The sequence below is a fragment of the Rhinopithecus bieti genome, unplaced genomic scaffold (assembly GCF_001698545.2).
Source record: "Rhinopithecus bieti isolate Rb0 unplaced genomic scaffold, ASM169854v2 scaffold_36869, whole genome shotgun sequence".
NCBI lineage: Eukaryota > Metazoa > Chordata > Mammalia > Primates > Cercopithecidae > Rhinopithecus > Rhinopithecus bieti.
Genome location: NW_016815448.1, coordinates 179,581 through 201,796, shown reverse-complemented (window position 1 = coordinate 201,796; position 22,216 = coordinate 179,581). Strand labels below are relative to the sequence as shown.

Below are 22,216 nucleotides of genomic sequence, written 5' to 3'. Positions count from 1 at the left end.
TTCAGTACAACTATAGTAAGTGTGTTATGCTCACCAGCTACAAGGTAGGTTTCAAAGAGAAGTATGGATAAAAAATGGATTATCTAAAAATGTACACAGACCTCCATGTATTTTCTAAATTTTCTATAATGGGTTTTATTACTTAAAAAAAGAGCAAACCTCAGCTTACAATTTGGGGTCAAACTATTGTATGTGCACAGTAAGTAAAAATGCACATGACAGGAAAGACAAATGTATTAAATACTTCTCTACTGAAGTTGTTAAAAGCCACCAATAGTTCTTTCATAAATTTTCAGTATTTTAAAAATAAAGCCCAGATTGGTATGTAAAATAAGTGAAAGCAGAAATATACAAGAAAACTTAAATACCACGTGTTCTACGGCTTTTTTTTTTTTTGAGATGGAGTCTTGGCCTGTCACCCAGGCTGAAGTACAGAGGCACGATCTCGGCTCACTGCAATCTCTGCCTCCCGGGTTCAAGCAATTCTCCTGTCTCAGCCTCCTGTGTAGCTGGGATTACAAGCGCCTACCACCACGCCCAGCTGATTTTTGTATTTTTGGTAGAGATGGGGCTTCACCATGTTGGCCAGGCTGGTCTCGAAATCCTGACCTCAAGTGATCCACCCGCTTCAGCCTCCCAAAGTGATGGGATTACAGGCGTGAGCCACCGTGCTTGACCACTATTGCTTTTATGTTTGAAATTCGTCCAAGGGATTCTTTCTAAACATAATACTTGGTAGTGTAGAAATTAAGTGTATATAATTTACCTCTGTAATTTCAGGAAATTCATCTTCACTATCAGTTAATTTATGACCTTTTTTTTGTGTTTCTTGGGCAACAGTAACAGGAATCTCCTTTTCAAGAGGTACACGAAGATGCAGTTCTATTGAATCATGTACTGAATGTTCCTGCTTCTGCAATCTCTGAAAGATAAAACTTCAGAATAAGCGGGATAAAGAAATCTGTGGCTGTTCCTTGACTTATGATAGGGTTATGTCCCAATAAACCTGTCATAAGTCAAAGAGCATGCTGAAATGCCTATTGCTTTCGCTTTTTTGTAAAGTCAAAAAATCATTAGTCAAACCATCACAAGTAGGGGACTATGTATATTTGTCTTATGTACAATGAGTAGTACTGACTGGATAGACTGAGAACATTTACCACATATCATAACATGCTATGCTACCATACAATCTTGGAATTACAACAGCAATTACCCAAATCTGGGTAACTTTCCAAAATAGTTTCTATTTCGATGTACTATTTATTTGCAATATTATTCCAATTTTCTTTTTTACCTGGTTTTGAAGCTGTAAGGCCAACGCTTTCTGTTCTTCAATCTGGCGCAATCTTTCTCGTGCTCGAGAATCATAAACACTAGTTCTAGAAAATGAAAAGGAATGTGACCAAATGTAGACCACTCTCAGTATCAAACATATCGTTGATGTACACTGAGTATTAAATACAGGACCCTCACAAAGAAAGTCTAAAATCCTTACACTAACTTATCATCCTTATTTTAAGACATAGAGTGAAACCACATAATGTTACTGAAATTACTCTACTCTTTTTATGGACATTATTATTACTTTTTATAGAGATAGGGTCTCACTATGGTGCCCAGGCTGGTCTCAAACTCCTGGGCTCAAGCGATCCCCCTACCTTGGCCTCTCAAAGTGCTAGGATTACAGATGTGAGCCACCACACCCAAACTATTTTTACTGAAATTACTAAAAATATCAGTGCACTGCTAAATGTAAACAGATGATTTGTTAACATTTGTAAACATATAGTTCTTTTCTTAACATGCTTTTAAGATTATAATGAAAGCGAAACTTCAGTCTGGAAATCCAAAAATGGGATTGAACCCCAAAGGAGAAACTAATACAAGATATCGCTGAAGTTTAATTCAAATACTATATTTTTGATAGATTTAAAAAAATGACCGAGACCAAGGGGTTTGGATAACTCAATAAAGTAAATTCCTTAAACAAGACTAAATGCTTTCAGTGATTTTGCAAAGTCCAGAAATATGAATTATTCAATAAATTAGTTTTACAAGTGCAAAATAGGATCATTTATTGTCCCTACTACATAATAGCTAACTCTATTTTCCAATTTAATTTAGCTTCAACAATTGTTATAGATTTAATAAACATAAGTATAGAAATGTTCCAACTCCAACAAAATTTTGAAAACTCATCAACTTAAAAGTATAAACAGGTACTTCTTTTTTTTTTTTTTTGAGACGGAGTCTTACTCTGTTGCCCAGGCTGGAGTGCAGTGGCATAATCTCGGCTCACTGCAACCTCCAACTCCCAGGTTCAAGCAATCCTCCCGCCTCAGCCTCCCACGTAGCTGGGATTACAGGCGCGTGCCACCATGCCCAGCCAATTTTTGTATTTTTAGTAGAGATGAGGTTTCACCATGTTGGCCAGGCTGGTGTTGAACTCCTGACTTCAGATGATCCACCCGCCTCGGCCTCCTAAAGTTCTGGGATTACAGGCGTGAGCCACCATACCCAGCCTAAACAGGTACTTCTTATTGGCAAAAAACAAAGTGATTGAGAAGGAAAATGATACGAAAAATAACTTACAATTCTTTGATCCACAGCTCTGCCTGGAAGAAAGTAGAACTATGGGTAGGAAAAGAAAAATTTGACAAATGAGCAGGAGGCTTATGAGAAAATGAAAATATTTTCATCAATAAAAACAGTAATTTAAATAGTTTATACGAATGCTTTACAAGTATGGAATAAGTAAAAGGAATCCAAATGACATAAAATAACTAACTGGGAAATAAGGAGACACAATCCTTATGCATATATATTAAATAAGTTAAAATCACATGGATACATATTAGTTAAAAAGGTGACCCAAAGTTCAGCAGAGATATTATATTTGGCATAGCTCCCTACTTGCATGAGAGACCAACATTATGTGAAAGAGGACATCACTTCTCAAAATAATACATTAAGCTAGAACATTGCTCTTCCCAAATGATTTAGATTGAAAAATTTATTAAAAATCCCCACCCACAAAATAATCTACATCAAATGGCTAACAAGCCAATGAGCCAAAGCAGAGAATCAGCAACACAACTTCATTCCAAAGATGACAGGTCAATTCTAGGTCCATGTGGCTCTTGCTGACAACCCAAGTGATATGCTGAGCAGAGCCACAGGCATGATTAATTGTCCTAGAGCCTCTTGTTTTTCTCAAACTTCCTTATCTCCAAACTTCTAACTAGGCAGGATCTATCACAGAAACAAAAAGAAAAAGAGTGAACACTTTTCCAAAGAAAACTTTTAAATATAGACAATAAGTAAACAGCATCAAATTGGGAGTTAAGAGACCTGGATCAGAGGCCAGGCATGGTGGCTCATTCCTGTAATCCTAGTGCTTTAGGAGGCTGAGGTGGGAGGATCGCTTGAGCCAAGAGTTCAAGACCAGACTGGGCAACACAGGGAGACTCTGTCTCTTAAAAACAAAACAAAATCCTCTGCAACTAGAATAGTGCTTGGCACATAGTAGGCATTTAGTTTTCTTTTTTTGACTCTTACTCTGTTGCCCAGGCTGGAGTACAGTGGCACAATCTCGGCTCAATGCAACCTCCACCTCTCGGGTTCAAGAGATTCTCTGGCTTCAGCCTCCTGAGTAGCTGGGATTACAGGCACCTGTCACCACACCCGGCTAATTTTTTTTTTTTTTTTTAAGTAGAGACGAGGTTTCGCCATGTTGGCCAGGCTGGTCTCGAACCCACGACCTCAGGTGATCCATCCACCTTGGCCTTCCCAAAGTGCTAGGATTACAGGCATGAGCCACCATGCCCAGCCATTTAGTATTTCTTGAATGAACAAGTAATGTAGGGCCCAGCAGTTTTCTTCAATGGATCAAGGTATCCACTGGCTCAGGAAAACAAAATGCAGGGAAAATCTGCTTTTCCAAAGAGATGCATTATTTCTCATATAATTGAGGCATATAGTAATAATAACTACAACTGTTTTTGAGCACAAACTTAGTGCTCTACATGTAAAACTCTGCTCTAGATGTTTTATGTATTAGTTAAGCCTAATGAAAATGCCCATATTATTTAAACCTCAACATAATATAAAAAAAAGAATTACTACTCATACTGCACAGAAATGCAAAAGAAGGTTCAAAAAGATTATTTATCTTGAAAAGCCAGGATTAGAAGTCTTATCTGTCCAATTCCAAAGACTGTGTTCTTTCGACTGTGCCTTTCAATAGATCAAAGCATTAAAAAAAAGCCAGGGGGAAATGAGTACTTGGGCTACTCAAGAGAGCGCTTCAGCCTACCTAGGAAATTCATTTATTTAACAAAGATTTATTTACTAAGCACCCATCATATGCCAAGCACCATGACCAGCAATGGGTGACAGGTACAAAGGTATTAGTAACAAACAAGGTAGAAGGATGGAAGGAAAAACTAATGTTATTTGGCGAAGTCAAAGAAATCTTCTGAGAAAAAAAAATAACACCTGGGTGAGATTTTGAAAAGCAAAATTAAGGCCAGGCATGGTGGCTCATGCCTGTAATCCCAGCACTTTGGGAGGCCAAGGTGGGTGGAACACTGGAAGTCAGGAGTTCAAAACCAGCTTGGCCAACATGGTGAAACCCAATCTCTACTAAAAACACAAAAATTAGTTGGGTGTGGTAGCATGTGCCTGTAATCCCAGCTACCCTGGAGGGTAAGGCACGAGAATTGCTCGAACCCGGGAGGCAGAGGTTGCAGTAAGCAGAGACTGTGCCACTGCACCCCAGCCTGGGTGATAGAGCAAGACTCTGTCACACACACACACACACACACAAAAAGAAAGAAAAAAGAAAGCAAGAAAGCAAGAAAGCAAGAAAGAAAGCAAGAAAGAAAGAAAGAGAGAAAGAGAAAAGAAAGCAAAATAAGAGCTTATCAAGTAGACAGAGAAACAAAGGGACATCCAGACAGAATGAACAGAAAGTATAACGGCAAAGAGGTATGACACAGCATAGCATACTCTGGGAAATAAAAGCAGATCTTCATTACTGGAACTTAACTGGGAGGCAGTAGTGGAGAATTAAGAGTAGAGAGCCAATAAACCAAGCACCAGCAGAGTAGGCTCCAACTTTGACAAAGAGCATCACTCAAACAGCCTTACCCTACAGACCCTTTCTCCTGCCAATTCATTCTTTAGTCATCACTAGGAGAAATCCTCCGTAAAGGAAAGGCAGTTTTAGTAAAGAACCATTAAGGAACTGAGATCAACTCTTTACCTGAGAAATCAACTTCTTCCCAAGAAAGTTGCACACATCTTGTGGCATTTCACATGAAGCACTTATAAAAATAACTGTTTTATTTGTAAGTTAATCTTCACAATTAAGTGTAAGGTATCAATACTGGCATTTTTTTGATAAAGAAACTGAGGTTCAGAAGAGTAACTTGTCCAAAGCTACATGAAGCCTTTTCCAACCCAAGATCAGAAGGCAGATCTGACTCCAAAAAAAGATGTAAGAAATAGAGAATCCAAACTATGAAGTCTCCCCCAAAGACTTAACAAATAGAGAATTTTAAGAAATATTTAAAGCTTAGAACATATGGGGGAGCTGCAAAGAAGTAGGGGAACTGAGATGAGAAAGAATATTTCATTACCCTTAATCTTCTCAATAGAAAACTGATATTATTCTCATCCTAGCAATTGAATTCCCAAAGCCATATATGGCAAAGGCACACCAATCATAGTAACCTACTGGATTACAGAGCAAGAAGTATTTGATTCCTCCAGATAAGTAAAGTTTCATGCAGAGGTTCACATGTGAATTGAGACCTGAAAGATAAAACACTACTGACAGACAAAGTTGAGGTATGGAGGACATTCCAGGAACACCGAATGTGAAGGCAAGAAATGCTTACTGTATTTATAAACTGAAAATAGTCCAGCTTATAAAAATGCATAAAACAGTCCCATATTTCCATATGGCTCCCTCTTACCTCCATCATGTCTCTGCTCAAGTCACTTGATCAGAGACTTTCCATGACCACCCTATACAAATAGTATCTTCCCAATCCTACTCTATATATTACCCTGCTTCAATTTTCTTCATAGCACTTATCACTTCAAGGCATATACGTTTGTTTATTTGTTCACTATCTGTCCTTCATCCTTCCCCTCAAGTAGAATGCAAGCTTCTTGAGAATAGGAACTTCACATTGTTCACTGTTATCCTCAATATTTATACTAGTACCTGGCACACAGTAGGCTCTTGGTAAATACTTGTTAAAGTGAGAAAGTGAGGCTTGTGAAAGAAGTGCTTTGTAAGTGCATAGTAAGGAGCCTGAACTTAATTCGATGTCTAATAAACCACCCTTGAAGGAGGTTAACAAATAATCATTAAACCCCTTTAATGAATGATCAGACACGAATTCTGAAAGATCACTCTGCAGCATGGAAGATGGACTAAAGAACAAAGTAGACCAGGTGCAGTGGCTCACACCTATGATCCCAGCACTTTGGAAGGCCAAGTCAGAAGGATCGCTTGAGGCTAGGAGTGCAAAACCAGCCTGGTCAACATAGCGAGATCCCATCTCTACAAAAGAAAAATTTAAAAATTAGCCAAGTAAGGTGGCATGCATCTGTGGTCCCACCTACTGAGGAGGCTGAGGCAGGAGAATCGCTTGAGCCCAGGAGTTCAAGGCTGCAGTGAGCCATGATTGTGCCACACTGCACTCCTGCCTAGGTGACAGAGCAAGACCCTGTCTCAAAACAAAACAAAACAAAACAAATGAAAAAAGAGCAAGGCAGAAGAATTGTTTCTAGAACATGGTATGGTGGAAGATGGAATGAACAACAAAATAGAGGCTGAAGGAAGAACAATTACAAAGCCACTGAAATAATTCGAGTAATATGTGACAGAGATCTGAATTGAGGTAGTTTTACATTGTGTAACTTTTAGTGAAAAAGTTGTGATTAAAGAAAGGGAAAACAATATGTTAAGAACAAACTTTTAGGCCAGGCATAGTGGCTCACACCTGTAATCCCAGAACTTTGGGAGGCCGAGGCGGGTGGAACACTTGAGGTCAGGAGTTCGAGACCAGCTTGGCCAACATAGCAAAACCCCATCTCTACTAAAAATACAAAGATTAGCTGGGCGTGGTGGCGGGCACCTGTAATCCTAGCTACTTGGGAGGCTGAGCCAGAAGAATCACTTGAACGAGGGAGGTGGAGGTTGCAGTGAACCAAGATTGGGCCACTATACTCCAGCCTGGGTGACAGAGCGAGACTCCGTCTCAAAAAAATTAATTAATTAATTAACTAATAAAGAACAAATTTTTTCCAAAGTTTACCTGGGAGTTGGAGTCTGGGAATCTTTCACTTTCAGTAAAATCACAGAGTCTGATCCTAAATAAAGAAACACAAGAGCATTTCATTAGTAATAAAACTCCACAAAGTTATACTTTCTAGATATCTTAGTTTAAGTTTCCATACTTTGCTGTATTTTATTTCCACAAAAATAACATAAGAACAAAGGTTCAGATGGGAGAGAAAGAGAGGTAAGTCCATTGTCACTGAGAACAGAAATAGGTCTTTGTGAAGAACTTGCTTCACAAATAAGAAAGTCCCTGGGAAATACAAGCATATTTGCCCTTCAGCATCTACTCCTAGGCTACACTTGCTCCCTGTGCTTCCTGTCTGTTTCAGGAGAACAAGAAAATGGCAGGATTCCTTAAAAGTCTTCATGGTAGTCTTCCATCTGCAATTTTGGTTTCTACGGTTTCAGTTACTCATAGTTAATCATGGTACAAATATATTAAATGGAAAATTTCAGAAATAATTAGTAAATTTTAAATTGCATGCCATTCCAAGTAATGTGATAAAAATCTCTATCCAGCTCTATTTCAGGCATGAAATCATCCCTTTGTCCAGCATATCCACATTGTATGCACCACCTGTCATTTAGTTGTCACCTCAGTCATCAGATTGACTGTCTCAGTATAGTAGTGCTTGTGTTCAGTAACCCTTACTTAATAACGCCCCCAAAAGGCAAAAGTAATGATGCTGGCAATTCAGGTATGCCAAAGAGAAGGTATAAAAAGTGCTTCCCCAGCCTGGCCAACATGGTAAAACCCCGTCTCTGCTAAGAATACAAAAATTAGCTGGGTATGATGGCTCACACCTGTAATCCCAGCTACTCAAGAGATTGAGGCAGGAGTAGCACTTGAACCCAGGAGATGGAGGTTGCAATGAACCAAGGTAGTCCCACTGTACTCCAGCCTGGGCGACAGAGTGACACTCAGTCTCAAAAAAAAAAAAAAACAAAACAAAAAACAAAAAACAAAAAACTACTTCCTTTAAGTGAAAGGGTGAAAGTTCTTGATTTAATAAAAGTAACATTTTCATTATAGTATATTGTTATAATTTTTCTATTATTAGTTATTATTGTTGATCTCTTACTGCACCTAATTTATAATCATAAGTATGTATGTATAGGAAAAAACATGATGTGTATAGGGTATAGTATATATAGTATACTCTCCATGGTTTCAAGCATCCACTGGCTGGGGGCGGGTCTTGGAACATTTTCTCCCCCCACAGATAAGGGGGAACTACTGTAGTTCATGATCTACAATGAGACTGAATTAGGTGAAAGGAGGAAAGGGGTGGAGGAAAGGAAGAGGGAAGGAAACTGGAAGAAGGAGGGAAGGGGGACAGGGAAGGAAATATCACCCCAGGAGGTGTCTAAAAATTACAAATTTTATCATTTTACTACGTATTTTCTCTGTTGAATACTACTCAAAGGCAGGAATCATGTTCTTCTAAAGTGCTATGATTAGATTCTCAGAGTATTTATTAAATGGTACACGGAAAGTAATTAAACAGTGCAATGTGGTATATTTGTTTCAATTTAGTTGTATAATATCTGCAACACAATGTATGTTTCTGAGGTTAAAGGAGTTTGGTTTTTTTGGCTTTTTTTTTTCCTTTACAGTTCTCAGTACATCACCTCACAAAATATAACAAGAGTCTTCATGGATATGTGTAGCTATATAATGATGCTGCCAAAAAGTTTAATCCTGAGTGAGAATTCTCATAAAGTGACAAGTAGATAAAAAAAACAAAACTCAACCTGAGAAAGGAGGGGAACGACTAGTGCTCCATCTATCAAAAAATCCCTGATGTTTAACCATTTAACCTAAAACTTGTTTTAAGTTACATACCTAAGTACATACCATAAATTGATACATAATACATACCTAAAGAAGGGGAAAATTAAGGAAACAAAGAAATCACAACAAAACCTTAATTAACTGGAATGCAAAGAGAGTGAATATTTCAGTTAGTTGAATTAGGTAGAAAGCTTTTTGTTTCCAATGCTGACAATCATTCTAAAACGCACAAACCTAAGTACTTAAGCTTCAATACTTATCTGATGTTTCAAAACTCCTACAACTTCCGAATTCTTACTTACCACTGTAAAGTCATAGAAACAGAGAAAGTGCTGAAGCAATTAGGCTGAGTATATATACTCTGACTCTAGCCTCTACTTAGGAAGTTAATTGTTTCAATAAAATGTATCAAATCATTTGCATCTTGAGGTAAGAAAAAAAGAATATCCTATTTGTGGGTTTAGTTTACTCATAGCATGGTTCACTGAATCACATGTATTTAAAGTATGGAAGTACATGTCTTACACGTTCAATATCCCTTATCCAAAATGGTTGGGACCAGAAGTTACAAATTTTGGATTTTTTGGACTTTTGAATATTTGCATTATACAATTTGAGCATTCCAAATCCAAATATCCAAAATCCCAAATGCTCCACTGAGCATTTCCTTAGAGTATCATGTTGGTATTCATAAAGTTTCAGATTTTGGAACATTTCGGATTTCATATTTCCAGATTCGGTATGCTCAAACTGCATATGTTTATTTATATGTATATTACAATGTTGCCTGTAATACAGCTAATAAACAGTTAACTGGCTATTAGGACTAAAAATGTAGTTATATGATACCATGTTTACCTTCAGATTGTGTATTTGAAGCTGCTAAGTTATCTGGCTGATGTGGAACAGAGTGGTGATGATGGGGTTGATGAAGAGTATCAGAATCTTTGGATCCAAATGCAACAACATCTGGGGTATAAGAAGAGAGGGAATATACACTGTGGGACAGCTGTTCCTGGTTAGTTAAAATGCTGGCAGATCCAGATGATGAAGTATCAGAGCCAATGATCTGAGATGCACAAGAGTTTCCATTTTTAAATAGTGAGTCTTTCAAAGTATTTTTACTGGAACTAAGACATCGAGACCTAGCAAGAGAAGAATATTGTTTCAATATCAAATAATAAATTGTAGAATTAAATTCATCTGAAATATGCTTCTGTGACTCACAGGTGTAAAGGAAAATGTGTGGTGGGTTTGGCTATAGAAAACTGTTTCCCTGTGACCATCTGTAGCAGCTGTCTGTAAATCTCTCTTTCTTCTTCTTGAACTGTCTATAAAAACAAACAAACAAAAAAACAGTTTAAACACATGCAATAAGGCAAGTATTTCTCAAACTAGCATGTAAATGGAATCCTAGCTCTGCCAAAGCTTAGGCAGAATCCTTAAGATAATTAAGAATTATGGGCCTGACACAGTGGCTCATGCCTGTAATTCCAGCATTTTGGGATGACAAGCGGGGAGGATCATTTGAGGCTAGAAGTTCAAAACCAGCCCAGTCAACATAGTGAGACCCAGACTCTACAAAAGAAAAACTAAAAAAAACTGGCTGTAGTGGCACATGCCTGTGGTCCCAGCTACTGGGGAGGCTGAGGCAGGATAATCACTTGAACGTGGAAGGCGAAGGTTGCAGTGAGCGAAGATCGTGCCACTACACTCCAGCCCGGGGGCAGAGCAAGACTCCATCTCAAAAAAAAAAAAATAAGAAGAAAAGAAAATATATATATATATAATTATCAAATGCGTAAAAGAGAGGTTGAGTAAATACCAGATAATATACTTTGAAAAATTATGGAACATATATTTAAATAATAGTACAGAGAAGCTATAGGCTATAAAACCAGAAAGGCAGCAGGTAATCACTTCTGAGTCAAAAGAGTCCCAGAAATAAAGGGCCTCTAAATTAGGATTCCAACAAATCCCTTGATTCCTGAAACCTGTTAGAAAAATCACAAGGAAGTAACCAGAATAGTCCAAAACAGTTAGAGTGGAATATCTTGCCAACAGTTTCCTATTTTATTTTATTTTATTTTATTTTTTTTTTTTTGAGACGGAGTCTTGCTCTGCCACCCAGGCTGGAGTGCAGTGGCCGGATCTCAGCTCACTGCAAGCTCCGCCTCCCGGGTTTACGCCATTCTCCTGCCTCAGCCTCCCAAGTAGCTGGGACTACAGGCGCCCGCCTCGTCGCCCGGCTAGTTTTTTGTATTTTTTTTAAGTAGAGACAGGGTTTCACCGTATTAGCCAGGATGGTCTCGATCTCCTAACCTCGTGATCCGCCTGTCTCGGCCTCCCAAAGTGCTGGGATTACAGGCTTGAGCCACCGCGCCCGGCCCCTATTTTATTTAAGTGCAGTTACTTTCCAGAGACAATTTTCATCTCCAACATTTATTTATTTATTTTTCCTTTAAGCCCCAATACTACATTTAGGGAAAACCATATACTTCATAACATTCATTCATTGTCATGAACACCTACTATGCTCCAGTCACTAAAGATAATGAATGCATCGAATAAAATAAAGTTCCTGTCCTTGTGGAGATTATATTGCAGTGAAAGGAATTAAACAAAAAATTAGTCAGGTAGTATGCAGAAAATTAAAGGGTAAGAGAATGGAAAGTTATGGAAGGAGAGCAGCAGGAACAGGTAAGATTTCTCTTAAAAAGGTGGTATTTCCGCAGAAACCTAAAGCCAAGGGAAGAAGTCAGTCCTAGAAACATATAAAAGAATATTCCGCCAGGCGCGGTGGCTCAAGCCTGTAATCCCAGCACTTTGGAAGGCTGAGACGGGCGGATCACGAGGTCAGGAGATAGAGACCATCCTGGCTAACAGGGTGAAACCCCGTATCTACTAAAAAATACAAAAAACTAGCCGGGCGAGGTGGCGGGTGCCTGTAGTCCCAGCTACTTGGGAGGCTGAGGCAGGAGAATGGCCTAGACCCGGGAAGCGGAGCTTGCAGTGAGCCGAGATCCGGTCACTGCACTCCAGCCTGGGCGACAGAGCGAACTCCGTCTCAAAAAAAAAAAAAAAAAAGAATATTCCAAATAGAGGAACAACAAATGCCAAGCCCTGAGAGAGGAAGGTGCTTAATGCGTTCCAAAAATAGTAAGGTCCATGTGAATCAGAAGAGTAGGAAGAAATGAGATCACCTGACAGAGAACCAGATTATATAAGAACTTATAACCCCGGCAAAGCATCAATTCTATACAGGTCCCGTGACTCAATGGGCTGTGTTCACTAGCACTTAGTAATATGCCCTGGCAATTTATTTTTAATCTTATATACAGTTTAATACAACCACCAATCCTCACAAAATAATTTTAAACATTATGTCAGGGTTAGCAGCATCTTGTACCGTGATATTTCAATATGTGCTGGAACTACAGGTGCCCGCCACCATGCCCAGCTAATTTTTTGTGTTTTTAGTAGAGACGGGGTTTCACCGTGTTAGCCAGGATGGTCTCGATCTCCTGACCAGCCCAGGCTGGAGTGCAGGGCGCCATCTCGGCTCGCTGCAACCTCCACCTGCCGGGTTCAAGTGATTCCCCTGCCTCAGCCTCTGGAATAGCTGGGACTACAGGTGCATGCCACCACACCCCGGCTTTTTAATTTTTAGTAGAGACAGGGTTTCACCATGTTGGCCAGGCTGGTCTCGAACCCCTAACCTCAAGTGATCTGCCCACCTTGGCCTCCCAAAGTGCTGGGATTATAGACATGAGCCACAGCACCCAATATGTAGGGGTTTTTAAATTTTTGTGTGTGTGTGTTTTGTTTGAGATGGAATCTCTGTCATCAGGTTGGAGTGCAGTGGCACGATCTCGGCTCATGGCAACTTCCGCCTCCCTGGTTCAAGCAATTCTCCTGCCTCAGCCTCCCGAGTAGCTGGGACTACGGGTGTGCACCATCACGCCCAACCAATTTTTTTTTTGTATTTTTAGTAGAGATGGTGTTTCACCATGTTGGCCATAATGGTCTCGATCTCCTGACCTCGTGATCTGCCCACCTCAGCCTCCCAAAGTGCTGGGACTAAAGGCGTGAGCCACAGCACCCAGCCACCAGTATGTATTTTTTTAACCCTTGGTCTCCTCCCACTCTCTCGTCTTGTAGTCCCCAGTGTCTACTACTCCCATCTTTATGTCCATTTGTACCCAATATTTAGCTCCCACTTATAAGTGAGAACATGCGGTATTTGGTTTTGTTTCTGCATCAGTTTGCCTAGGATAATGTCTTGCCTATGTTTTAACAGTTTTGTTTTCTTGGTATTGAGTAGAGCTCCTTATATATTTTGAATATCAACCCCTTATAGAATGGATGCAAATATTTTCTTCCAATCTGTAGGTTGTCTCTACACACTGTTAATTGTTTCCTTTGCTTTTTAGTTTGATGTACTCACATTTGCCTACTTTTGTTTTGTTGTCTGTGACTTTGCATGCAAATCCAAAAAAATCAGTGCCAAGACCGTTGTCATGTAGTTTTTCCCATTTTCTTCCAGCAGTTTTAGAGTTTCTAGTCTTAAAGTCTTTATTCCATTTTAGTTAATTTTGTATATGGTATAAGGACCTAATTTCATTCTTCTACATATGGAAATATAATTTTCCCAATACCATTTAGTGAAGAGACTGTCCTTTCCCTTTGTGTAGTCTTGGCACCTTTGTCAAAAATCAGTTAACTAGCTATATAACAGGTTCATTTTTTTTTTTTTAATTATTACTTTAAGTTCTAGGGTACATGTGCACAACATGCAGGTTACATATGTATACATGTGCCATGTTGGTGTGCTGTACCTGTTAACTCATCATTTACATTGGGTATATCTCCTAATGCTATTCCCTCCCCCCTCCCCCCACCCCATGACAGGTATAACGGGTTCATTTCTAAGTTCTCTATTCTGTTTCATTGGCTGATGTCTATTTCCAATACCATACCGTTTTAATTACTATAGCTTGGTAGTATAGTTTGAAATCAGCTAGTGTGGTAGCTTCTTCTTCTTCTTTTTTTTTTTTTTTTTTTGAGGCGGAGGTCTTCGCCCGGACTGGAGTGCAATGGCCGGGATCTCAGCCTCACTAGCAAGCTCCGCCTCCCCGGGTCACACCAATCTCCTGCCTCAGCCTCCCGAGTAGCTGGGACTGACAACGCCCGCCACTCGCCGGCTATTTTTTGTATTTTTAGAGAACGGGGTCACCGTGTTAAGCCAGGATGTCCTCGATCTCCTGACCTCGTGAAATCTCCCGCCGTCTCGCTCCCAAAGTGCCTGGGATTACAGGCTGAGCCACCGTGCCCCGCGGTAGCTTCTTTTTTATCTTCTGCTCAAATTCCTTGGCTATCAGGGATTATCGGGTTTCAATATAATTTAGCATTTTTTCTATGAAAATAACATTGAAATTGATAGGATTGCACTGAATCTGCCAAATGGCTTGAGTAGTATGGCCCATTTAAACAATATAATCTTCCAATCCATGAACACAGAATAGCTTCCATTTAATTGTATCCTTCACTTCAACAATGTATGTTTTCAGTAATAAAGTCTTTTTTTTTTTTTTTTTTTTGAGACGGAGTCTGGCTCTGTCGCCTAGGCTGGAGTGCAGTGGCCGGATCCAGCTCTGCAGCTCCACCTCCCGGTTACGCCCATTCTCCTGCTCAGCTCCCGAGTACGGGACTACAGGCGCCTGCCTCGTCGCCCGCAGTTTTTTTTTGTATTTTTTAGTAAGAACGGGGTTCACCGATTACCAGCATGGTCCTCGATCTCCCTGACTTCATGATCCGCCCGTCTGGGCCTCCCAAGTCGAAGTGCTGGGATTACAGGCTTGAGCCACCGATTTCAGTATATAAGTCTTTTAATTCCTTGGTTAAATTTGATTTTTTTTTTGTAGCTATTGTAAATGGGATTGTTCTCTTGATTTCTTTTTTGCACAGTTCATGGTTAACAGTGCATAGAAACACTACTAATTTCTGTGTGTTGCTTTGTATCCTACAACTATACTGTATTCATTTAATCTAACAGTTTTTTGGTGGAGTCTGTAGGGTTATATATATACACACACATATATATACACACACATATACACATATATACATATATTATATATACACACACATATATACACTGTATTCATTTAATAGTTTGAACAGTTTTTTGGTGGCGTCTGTAGGGTTTTCTATATATAAGATCATGTTGTCAGCAAACAGTGACAATCTTATTTCTTCCTTTCCCAAAAGAACACATGTAACTTTTTTCACTTTGCCAAAATGAAAGTTACCTAAAACTTTAAACAAAAATCTTTTTTGGACCATCTGGTACTATCAGTAAAAGAAAACATCTTTCTCTGTAAATTATTTGTTAAACTGTTTTTTGTTCTTTTTGTTAAGCACAGTGGCTCACACCTATAACCCCAACTCTTTGGGAAGCCAAGGCTTGAGCCCAGGAGTTTGAGACCAGCCTGGGCAACACAGTGAGACCCTGTTTCTACATCAAAAATTTTTAAAAATTAGCTGCATATTGGCGTGTGCCTATAGTTGCAGCTACTCAGAAGGCAAAAGAGGGAGAATCACTTGAGCCAGGAAGTTGAGGCAGCAGTGAGTTGTGATTGCGCCACTGCATTCCAGCCTGGGTGACACATTGAGACTCTATTTCATAAAATAAAATAAAATAAATTAAAATTTAAAAAAGCCCTAACTGTTCTTTACTGAATAAGAAAATTCGGGGCTGGGTGTGGTGGCTCACTCCTGTAACACCAGCACTTTGGGAGGCCGAGGCGGGTGGATCATGAGGTCAGTAGATCGAGACCATCCTGGCTAACACGGTGAAACTCCGTCTCTACTAAAAATACAAAAAATTAGCTGGGCGTGGTGGTGCCTGCCTGTAGTCCCAACTACTCAGGAGGCTGAGGCAAGAGAATCACTTGAACCCTGGAGACGGCGGCTGCAGTGAGCCAAGATCACGCCACTGTACTCCAGCTTGGGCAAGAGAGCAAAGACTCCGTCTCAAATTAAAAAAGAAAATTAGGATCTTAAGAGGAAAGGAAGCAATAATTGCATAGCATGATAGAGTTAAAGAAACTAGCTAATGTTACATTTTAAAACCTGAAAAAATACTAAGACGAGTGTTTGGAAGTATAAAAATAATTAATTAAGGTGCTGAATTATATTTTTTAAAAGGGACAGAGTCCTGCAGTTAGGTGATGTTTCTATAAAAGGCTCCATCATAAAAGAACTGTAAAATTATAAAACTTTTAATAGAGAGTACAAAATAAATTTTAGGACACTAATAAACTGTTTTGTTGTAAATTACCCCCAATAACTTTATAAATACTCCTAATTTTCATTTTGTTTAAAGTAATAACTTTATACCATATAAAATATGCAAAGTACAAATTTCAATAATTTTCTGAGTCCCAAATGCTTGACTTATGACAAAACTGTAAAGCATTTCTAAGAAAAGTATAAAACCATCACTGTCACCTATTACAAAAGTCCAGTATCTTAAAATGTTGCTCAATAATTTGCAAAGAAGCATATCTAGAAGTAACATGTAACTGAAAAGAAACTACTTGTGTTTTTGCCATTTTACATTTTTATTGTCACAAGTATTTTCTCTTTTCCAAACAGAACTTTATATCCTCTATAACAGCACTGTCTAACAGAAATTTCTGTAATAATAGAAATGTTCTATATTTGCCCTGTCCAATACGGTAGCCACTAGCTACATATGGCTAATGAATACTTAAAATGTGACTAGTGTCACTGAGCAACTGAATTTTAAATTTGAATTTGAATCAAACAGTGCTGGTGGCTAGCCATTACCCTACTGAATAGCACAGCTTTTTGATGTTGCCTCTTGAGTCAGGCATTCTGCACAGCCACTGCTTGCATATACCTAAATTCTTCTTCATGTGTTCTCTTCAAACCTCTGCTGTAAGACTGAGCAGTGCAGTGGTGACATCATCTTAACTGTTAATTTTGTAGAAGACTTCATATTCCTGAAGTTGATGGACAAATCCGGCATTAAGGTTAATATATCTTCCTTTAACATAACCAATGTACCTCTGTTGAGGATCCCAACGTTTCATGGAAAGTGACTTTTCATCCAGTTTGTAAGTTCCCATCAATAAATTTAGTCCCAGGGTTAAAAAGTATTATATCTGAATTATTTGTAATATCCAAAAATAAACATCTAAATAAATTTGTTGAAAGTTTGATAATAAAGTTTGGCCCAATATTTTGTATTACTCATGTAATATGGCTTATTCTGTAGTACAGGTGGCTCGACTTTCATACTAGGCGAATAGAACTAAAAACAGGCAAAATTTCCTGCATCACTTGTTTCATAGATTAGATTCTTAGCTTCTTCTTTGAACTACAGGAGGAAGGCAAACTCCAGCTTCATGTTCTCCACTGACCCGACTAGTGGCCTGGAGGGCTGTTTGGAAGGGTAAAATTGCCCAAGCAACCCCCAGTCCTCAGGCTGGCAGAGGAGGCAAAAGGAAGAAAGGCTGAGCAGTCCACAGAGCTGGTGGGTGAATGGCAAACTTACAATGAACACAGAATTAAAGGATCCTGGTGAGACTGAGCAACAGAAACATGGGGCAGGGGAGGGTTAGGAGCCCTGTACCCAGCTGTCATGCTGCTGCTGTCTCCTCCACAAAGTCTCTCTGTACCCTTTAGGCTGTCTAGATTCCAGCATAATCACAAACCCCACAACTCCAGTAATTATTTATGCATAAAATAATTTAAATATAATATAAAATTCAATAGCATAAAAGGTATAATGAAAAATAAATCCTGGACTCATTTTAGGAGCACATATACTAAGACTGGAACAATATAGAGATTAGCATGGTCCCTGTACAAGGATGACATGAAAATTTGTGTAATGAAAAAAAAATGTTTATTTTTTAAAAAATCTCCTTTTTATCATTGTTGTCCAGCTTTACCACCAAAGGCAAATGTTGCCAGTTTATTGTCTATCCCTTACCCTGCTAAATGACTTAGTAGTTCTGCCACCCTCCACTTGAATGTTGGTTTTTTCTGTTTTTTTTTTTTTTTTGAGACAGTGTCTTGCTCTGTCACCCTGGCTGCAGTGCAGTAGCACAATCACAGCTCACTGCAGCCTTGAAATTCTGGGCTCAAATGATCTTCCTCCTCCAGCCTCCTGAGCAGCTGGAACTACAGGCACCTGCCACCATGCCCAGCTAATTTTTTTTGTAGAGACAGGATCTCACTATGTTGCCTAGGCTGGTCTCAAACTCCTGGCCTCAAGCAATCCTCCTGCCTTGGCTTCCCAAAGTGCTGGGATTGCAAGCATAAGCCACCATGCCCAGCCAAACATTTTAGATTCAATACAAATTTTAAACTAAAAATATGAACAGCATTTTTACTAACCATATCACAAATAATCAAGTTTTGCCACCTAAGAGATCACTGATTACCAAATTATGTAATTATTTAGCATGTAATGCTGTATTCTTGACTCCATACTCAGTAAGCTTCATTGGGCAGGAACCATATTGCTGTGTTGTACAACAGAAAGCATACTTGACCAAACCTCCTCAGAAGTTCTCGGTTCTAGGCCTGCCATTTACTAGTCATGTAACCTATGACTCTTATTTTCCAAATCTGTGAAACATGACTATTACCTCATCTCTACCTATTTTGCTGAGTTAAAAGGATTAAAAACAATAATACACATGGAAAATACACTGGAAGCTCTAATGCTATTTAAATGTAAGGTAATTATTATTCATTTGTATCTCCAAGCAACCATAGCAATTAGACGTACATTAAATATGTAATCTAACAGACATGTGCACACATTGTCATGCAAATTATATGCTATATTATATTCATGAAATTGACTTTTCTTTTAGATTTACTGAATGAATATAACAACCCAAGTGTCAACAGAACATCTTTCTTTTCAGGAGTCTGTAACTTCAAAAAAGGTCTTACTCATAATAAAAGGATATAAATTGTTTAACTAGCTTCTTGATTTTCTCTTATATTGAAGAAAATTGTTCCTAGTAAGAACAGGTATTTCATCAAATTAAAACAAAAAAATTTTTTTTGAGATGGGTCTCACTCTGATGCCCAGGCTGGAGTGCAGTGACACAATCACAGATCACTGCAGCCTCAACCTCCTGGGCTCAAGCAATCCTCCCACCTCCGCCTCTCCAGTAGCTAGGAGTACAGGCATGAGCCACCAAGCCCGCCTAATTTTTATATTTTTTGTAGAGACAGGGTTTCTCCATGTTGCCCAGGCTGGTCTCGAACTCCTGGGCTAAAGTGATCCATCTGCCTTGGCCTCCCACAGTGCTGGGATCATAGGCGTGAGCCACCTCAGCTGGACTGAAATCAAACTTTATCAAAAACTGCTGAGGAAGACTAACAGTTTTTCCACAGGAGACAAGGGTTTAGGAAGGGTGTAGCAAAGATCGAAGAGAGAAAGTTTGATGTATGAGAAACCATTCAGGCGACACTAAAGATTAAGTAAAGTCAGTTGTACAGCAGGAATAGAAAATATAAAAGTAAGACAAATAATGAAGTCCTGATAAAACATCTCTTTAATCTCTTTAGAACAGATGATAGTACTCAAAAGAGTAACTCAGACAGAAAAGCACAGGAAGGATAAAATAGAATGGTTCTTAAACATCTAATTATTAATAGGGAGCAAATGGCTCAATGTAGGGAAAGATCCTAACTTTTAGTAGCTTTTGTCACAAGTTTTCCTTACCTCTTCTGCTGTACTAACATGTCGCCTCTGAGTTTTCTTGGGGCTCAAAAGGCTTCGACGACATGAACCACTCCAAGATGGACTTGGAACAGGTTTAATAGGGAAAGATTTTTCATATGCAGATACATGGCAGTGATGGTTTGACTTTCCCGCAAAAATGTTTGATAATCCACTAAAAAAAAAAAAAGTTTGTAAGAAAGATAAGAACAGACAATAAGTAAAATAAATCTAATCTAGTGATTATTTTCACTTTCAAAATACAAAACCAACCAAACAAAACAGGTAAAACAATAGGTGGTACCATTTGAGGGAAAGATACAATAAATGAATAAATGATATATAAGGATGCTGCATCAGGTTCTGCCACTTAAAAGATCTTACATTGTCAAAACACAAAATTATCAAATACTTAAAACTGTATTTTTAGATCCACAATCTAGAATTTCTTTTGGTCAGGAACAATATAGCTTTGTGGTATGACAAAGCATAACAGATTAGATGTCTTCAAAAGACCGGGGTTCCAGGTATGCTAAAAAAAAAAAAATACATTTTGTACTATTCCCTGTACCCCTGATACTCAGCCTATTGGAGGAAATTAAGATTAAATATGTAAAAATGCATAAAGGCTGAAGCCTCTCAACTAAGCTTTTAAACTGAATTTTAAAATTTCCTTAAAGCCCAACAGAGGGCTCCCATCCTTCATTAAAAACAACTATTAGGCTGCATCATTAAATTCTCCTTCTGGCCTATCTACTTCCTCTGAAGAATCTTTTGTCTCTTTATACCACCTAAGGGGAAAAACTGGCAAATTGGCATGAAGAATATTGTGAACTAAAAAACCCCATCTCACATCCAAGGCTTACTAATTTTGAGGTTTTTTTTTTGAGATGGATTCTTGCTCTGTCACACAGACTGGAGGGCAGTGGCACGATCTCGGCTCATGGCAACCTCCACCTCTTGGGTTCAAGTGATTCTCCCGCCTCAGTCTCCCGAGTAGCTGGGATTACAGGCACCCACTGCCACAACCAGCTGATTTTTGTATTTTTGCAGAGACAGGGTTTCACCATGTTGGCTAGGCTGATCTGTAACTCCTGACCTCTGGTGATCTGCCCGCCTCAACCTCCTAAAGTGCTGGGATTACATGTGTGACCACAGCACCCAGCCAATTCTGAGTTTTTCTATGTGCTCTTTCTCATCTATCGTTACTTGGAAAGTTTGAGGTACTTATTCTTAGCATAATAAATTTTCTTTTTTCTTCAAGACTCAGACTAGAGAAACACAGCTGAATATTCTAAATTCAATGAAATCAACTCTTTAAAATCATTATATGTGGTCTGAATCCAAATCAGACAAGATCTAAAGAAAATCAAAAAGTGCATAATTCTCTTTAAGTCTTCTTGGGTTTGTATGTGTGTCAAGAATGGGGAAATGAGAGTGGCTTCTGGTGCTCTGGGGTGAGCTCTGCCCGGCTGCGAGGATGACGGGAAGAGGGAAGCTCATCGCAGTGATGGGAGACGAGGACACGGTGACTGGTTTCCTGCTGGGCGGCATAGGGGAGCTTAACAAGAACTGCCACCCCAATTTCCTGGTGATGGAGAAGGATACAACCATCCATGAGATCGAGGACACTTTCCGGCAATTTCTAGACCGGGATGACATCGGCATCATCCTCATCAACCAGTACATCGCAGAAATGGTGCGGCAGGCCCTGGACGCCCACCAGCACTCCATCCCCACTGTCCTGGAGATCCCCTCCAAGAAGCACCCATATGATGCCACCAAGGACTCCATCCTGCGCAGGGCCAGGGGCATGTTCACTGCTGAAGATCTGCGCTAGGGTCTTCGTGTGAGGACTCCTCACAGCTCTCAGCCCTTCCCTCGTTTCCAGGCCTCTCCTCAGGCTTGCCATCAGCCTTCTTTACATTTTGAGCCTCTAATTTCCAAGTCCCTGCCCCTTCCCACTCCATTAAGAGGCTAGGTGAGGCACTTCTAGGTTGCTGGGGCTCTGCTGTTAAAATCAAGGCTGGTTAAGGAACAGGAAGCCTGACCAGCTCTCTCCACTACCTCTTCCCTGTGCTGTTACACAGTGTCATTGATGTTAAATTAAAGTCATATTCTTGCTTCTCTCAAAAAAAAAAAAAAAAAAAAAAAAAGAATGGGGAAATGAGCAAGGACTTAAAATTTTAGGAACAGGCTTGTTTTCTTAGGATGAGTGGATGCAGCTAGGAAAAGATGGCAAGGGCAGTGTAATTGTTTGGTAAAAACATGATGGATTCTC

At 39.3% G+C, this 22,216-nt stretch overlaps 2 protein-coding genes across 6 annotated transcripts in view; one reads left to right on the top strand and one right to left on the bottom strand.

The window, feature by feature from the left end:
• The window catches only part of SENP1 (SUMO specific peptidase 1), a 63,636-nt gene that overhangs the window by 20,385 nt on the left and 21,035 nt on the right, over positions 1–22,216 (bottom strand). For all 5 annotated transcript variants that reach the window (XM_017853144.1, XM_017853146.1, XM_017853145.1 and 2 more), the window contains exons 6-12: positions 19,939–20,110; positions 10,386–10,489; positions 10,017–10,303; positions 7,338–7,392; positions 2,596–2,634; positions 1,298–1,382; positions 767–922 (exon numbers count right to left, since the gene is read on the bottom strand). In XM_017853144.1, the coding sequence (XP_017708633.1) occupies positions 767–922; positions 1,298–1,382; positions 2,596–2,634; positions 7,338–7,392; positions 10,017–10,303; positions 10,386–10,489; positions 19,939–20,110 (898 nt within the window). The remainder of the gene's footprint in view (positions 1–766; positions 923–1,297; positions 1,383–2,595; positions 2,635–7,337; positions 7,393–10,016; positions 10,304–10,385; positions 10,490–19,938; positions 20,111–22,216) is intronic.
• LOC108515957 (V-type proton ATPase subunit F) lies at positions 21,416–21,775 on the top strand. The gene has a single exon (XM_083287430.1). The coding sequence runs from the start codon at positions 21,416–21,418 to the stop codon at positions 21,773–21,775; it is 360 nt and encodes a 119-aa protein (XP_083143556.1).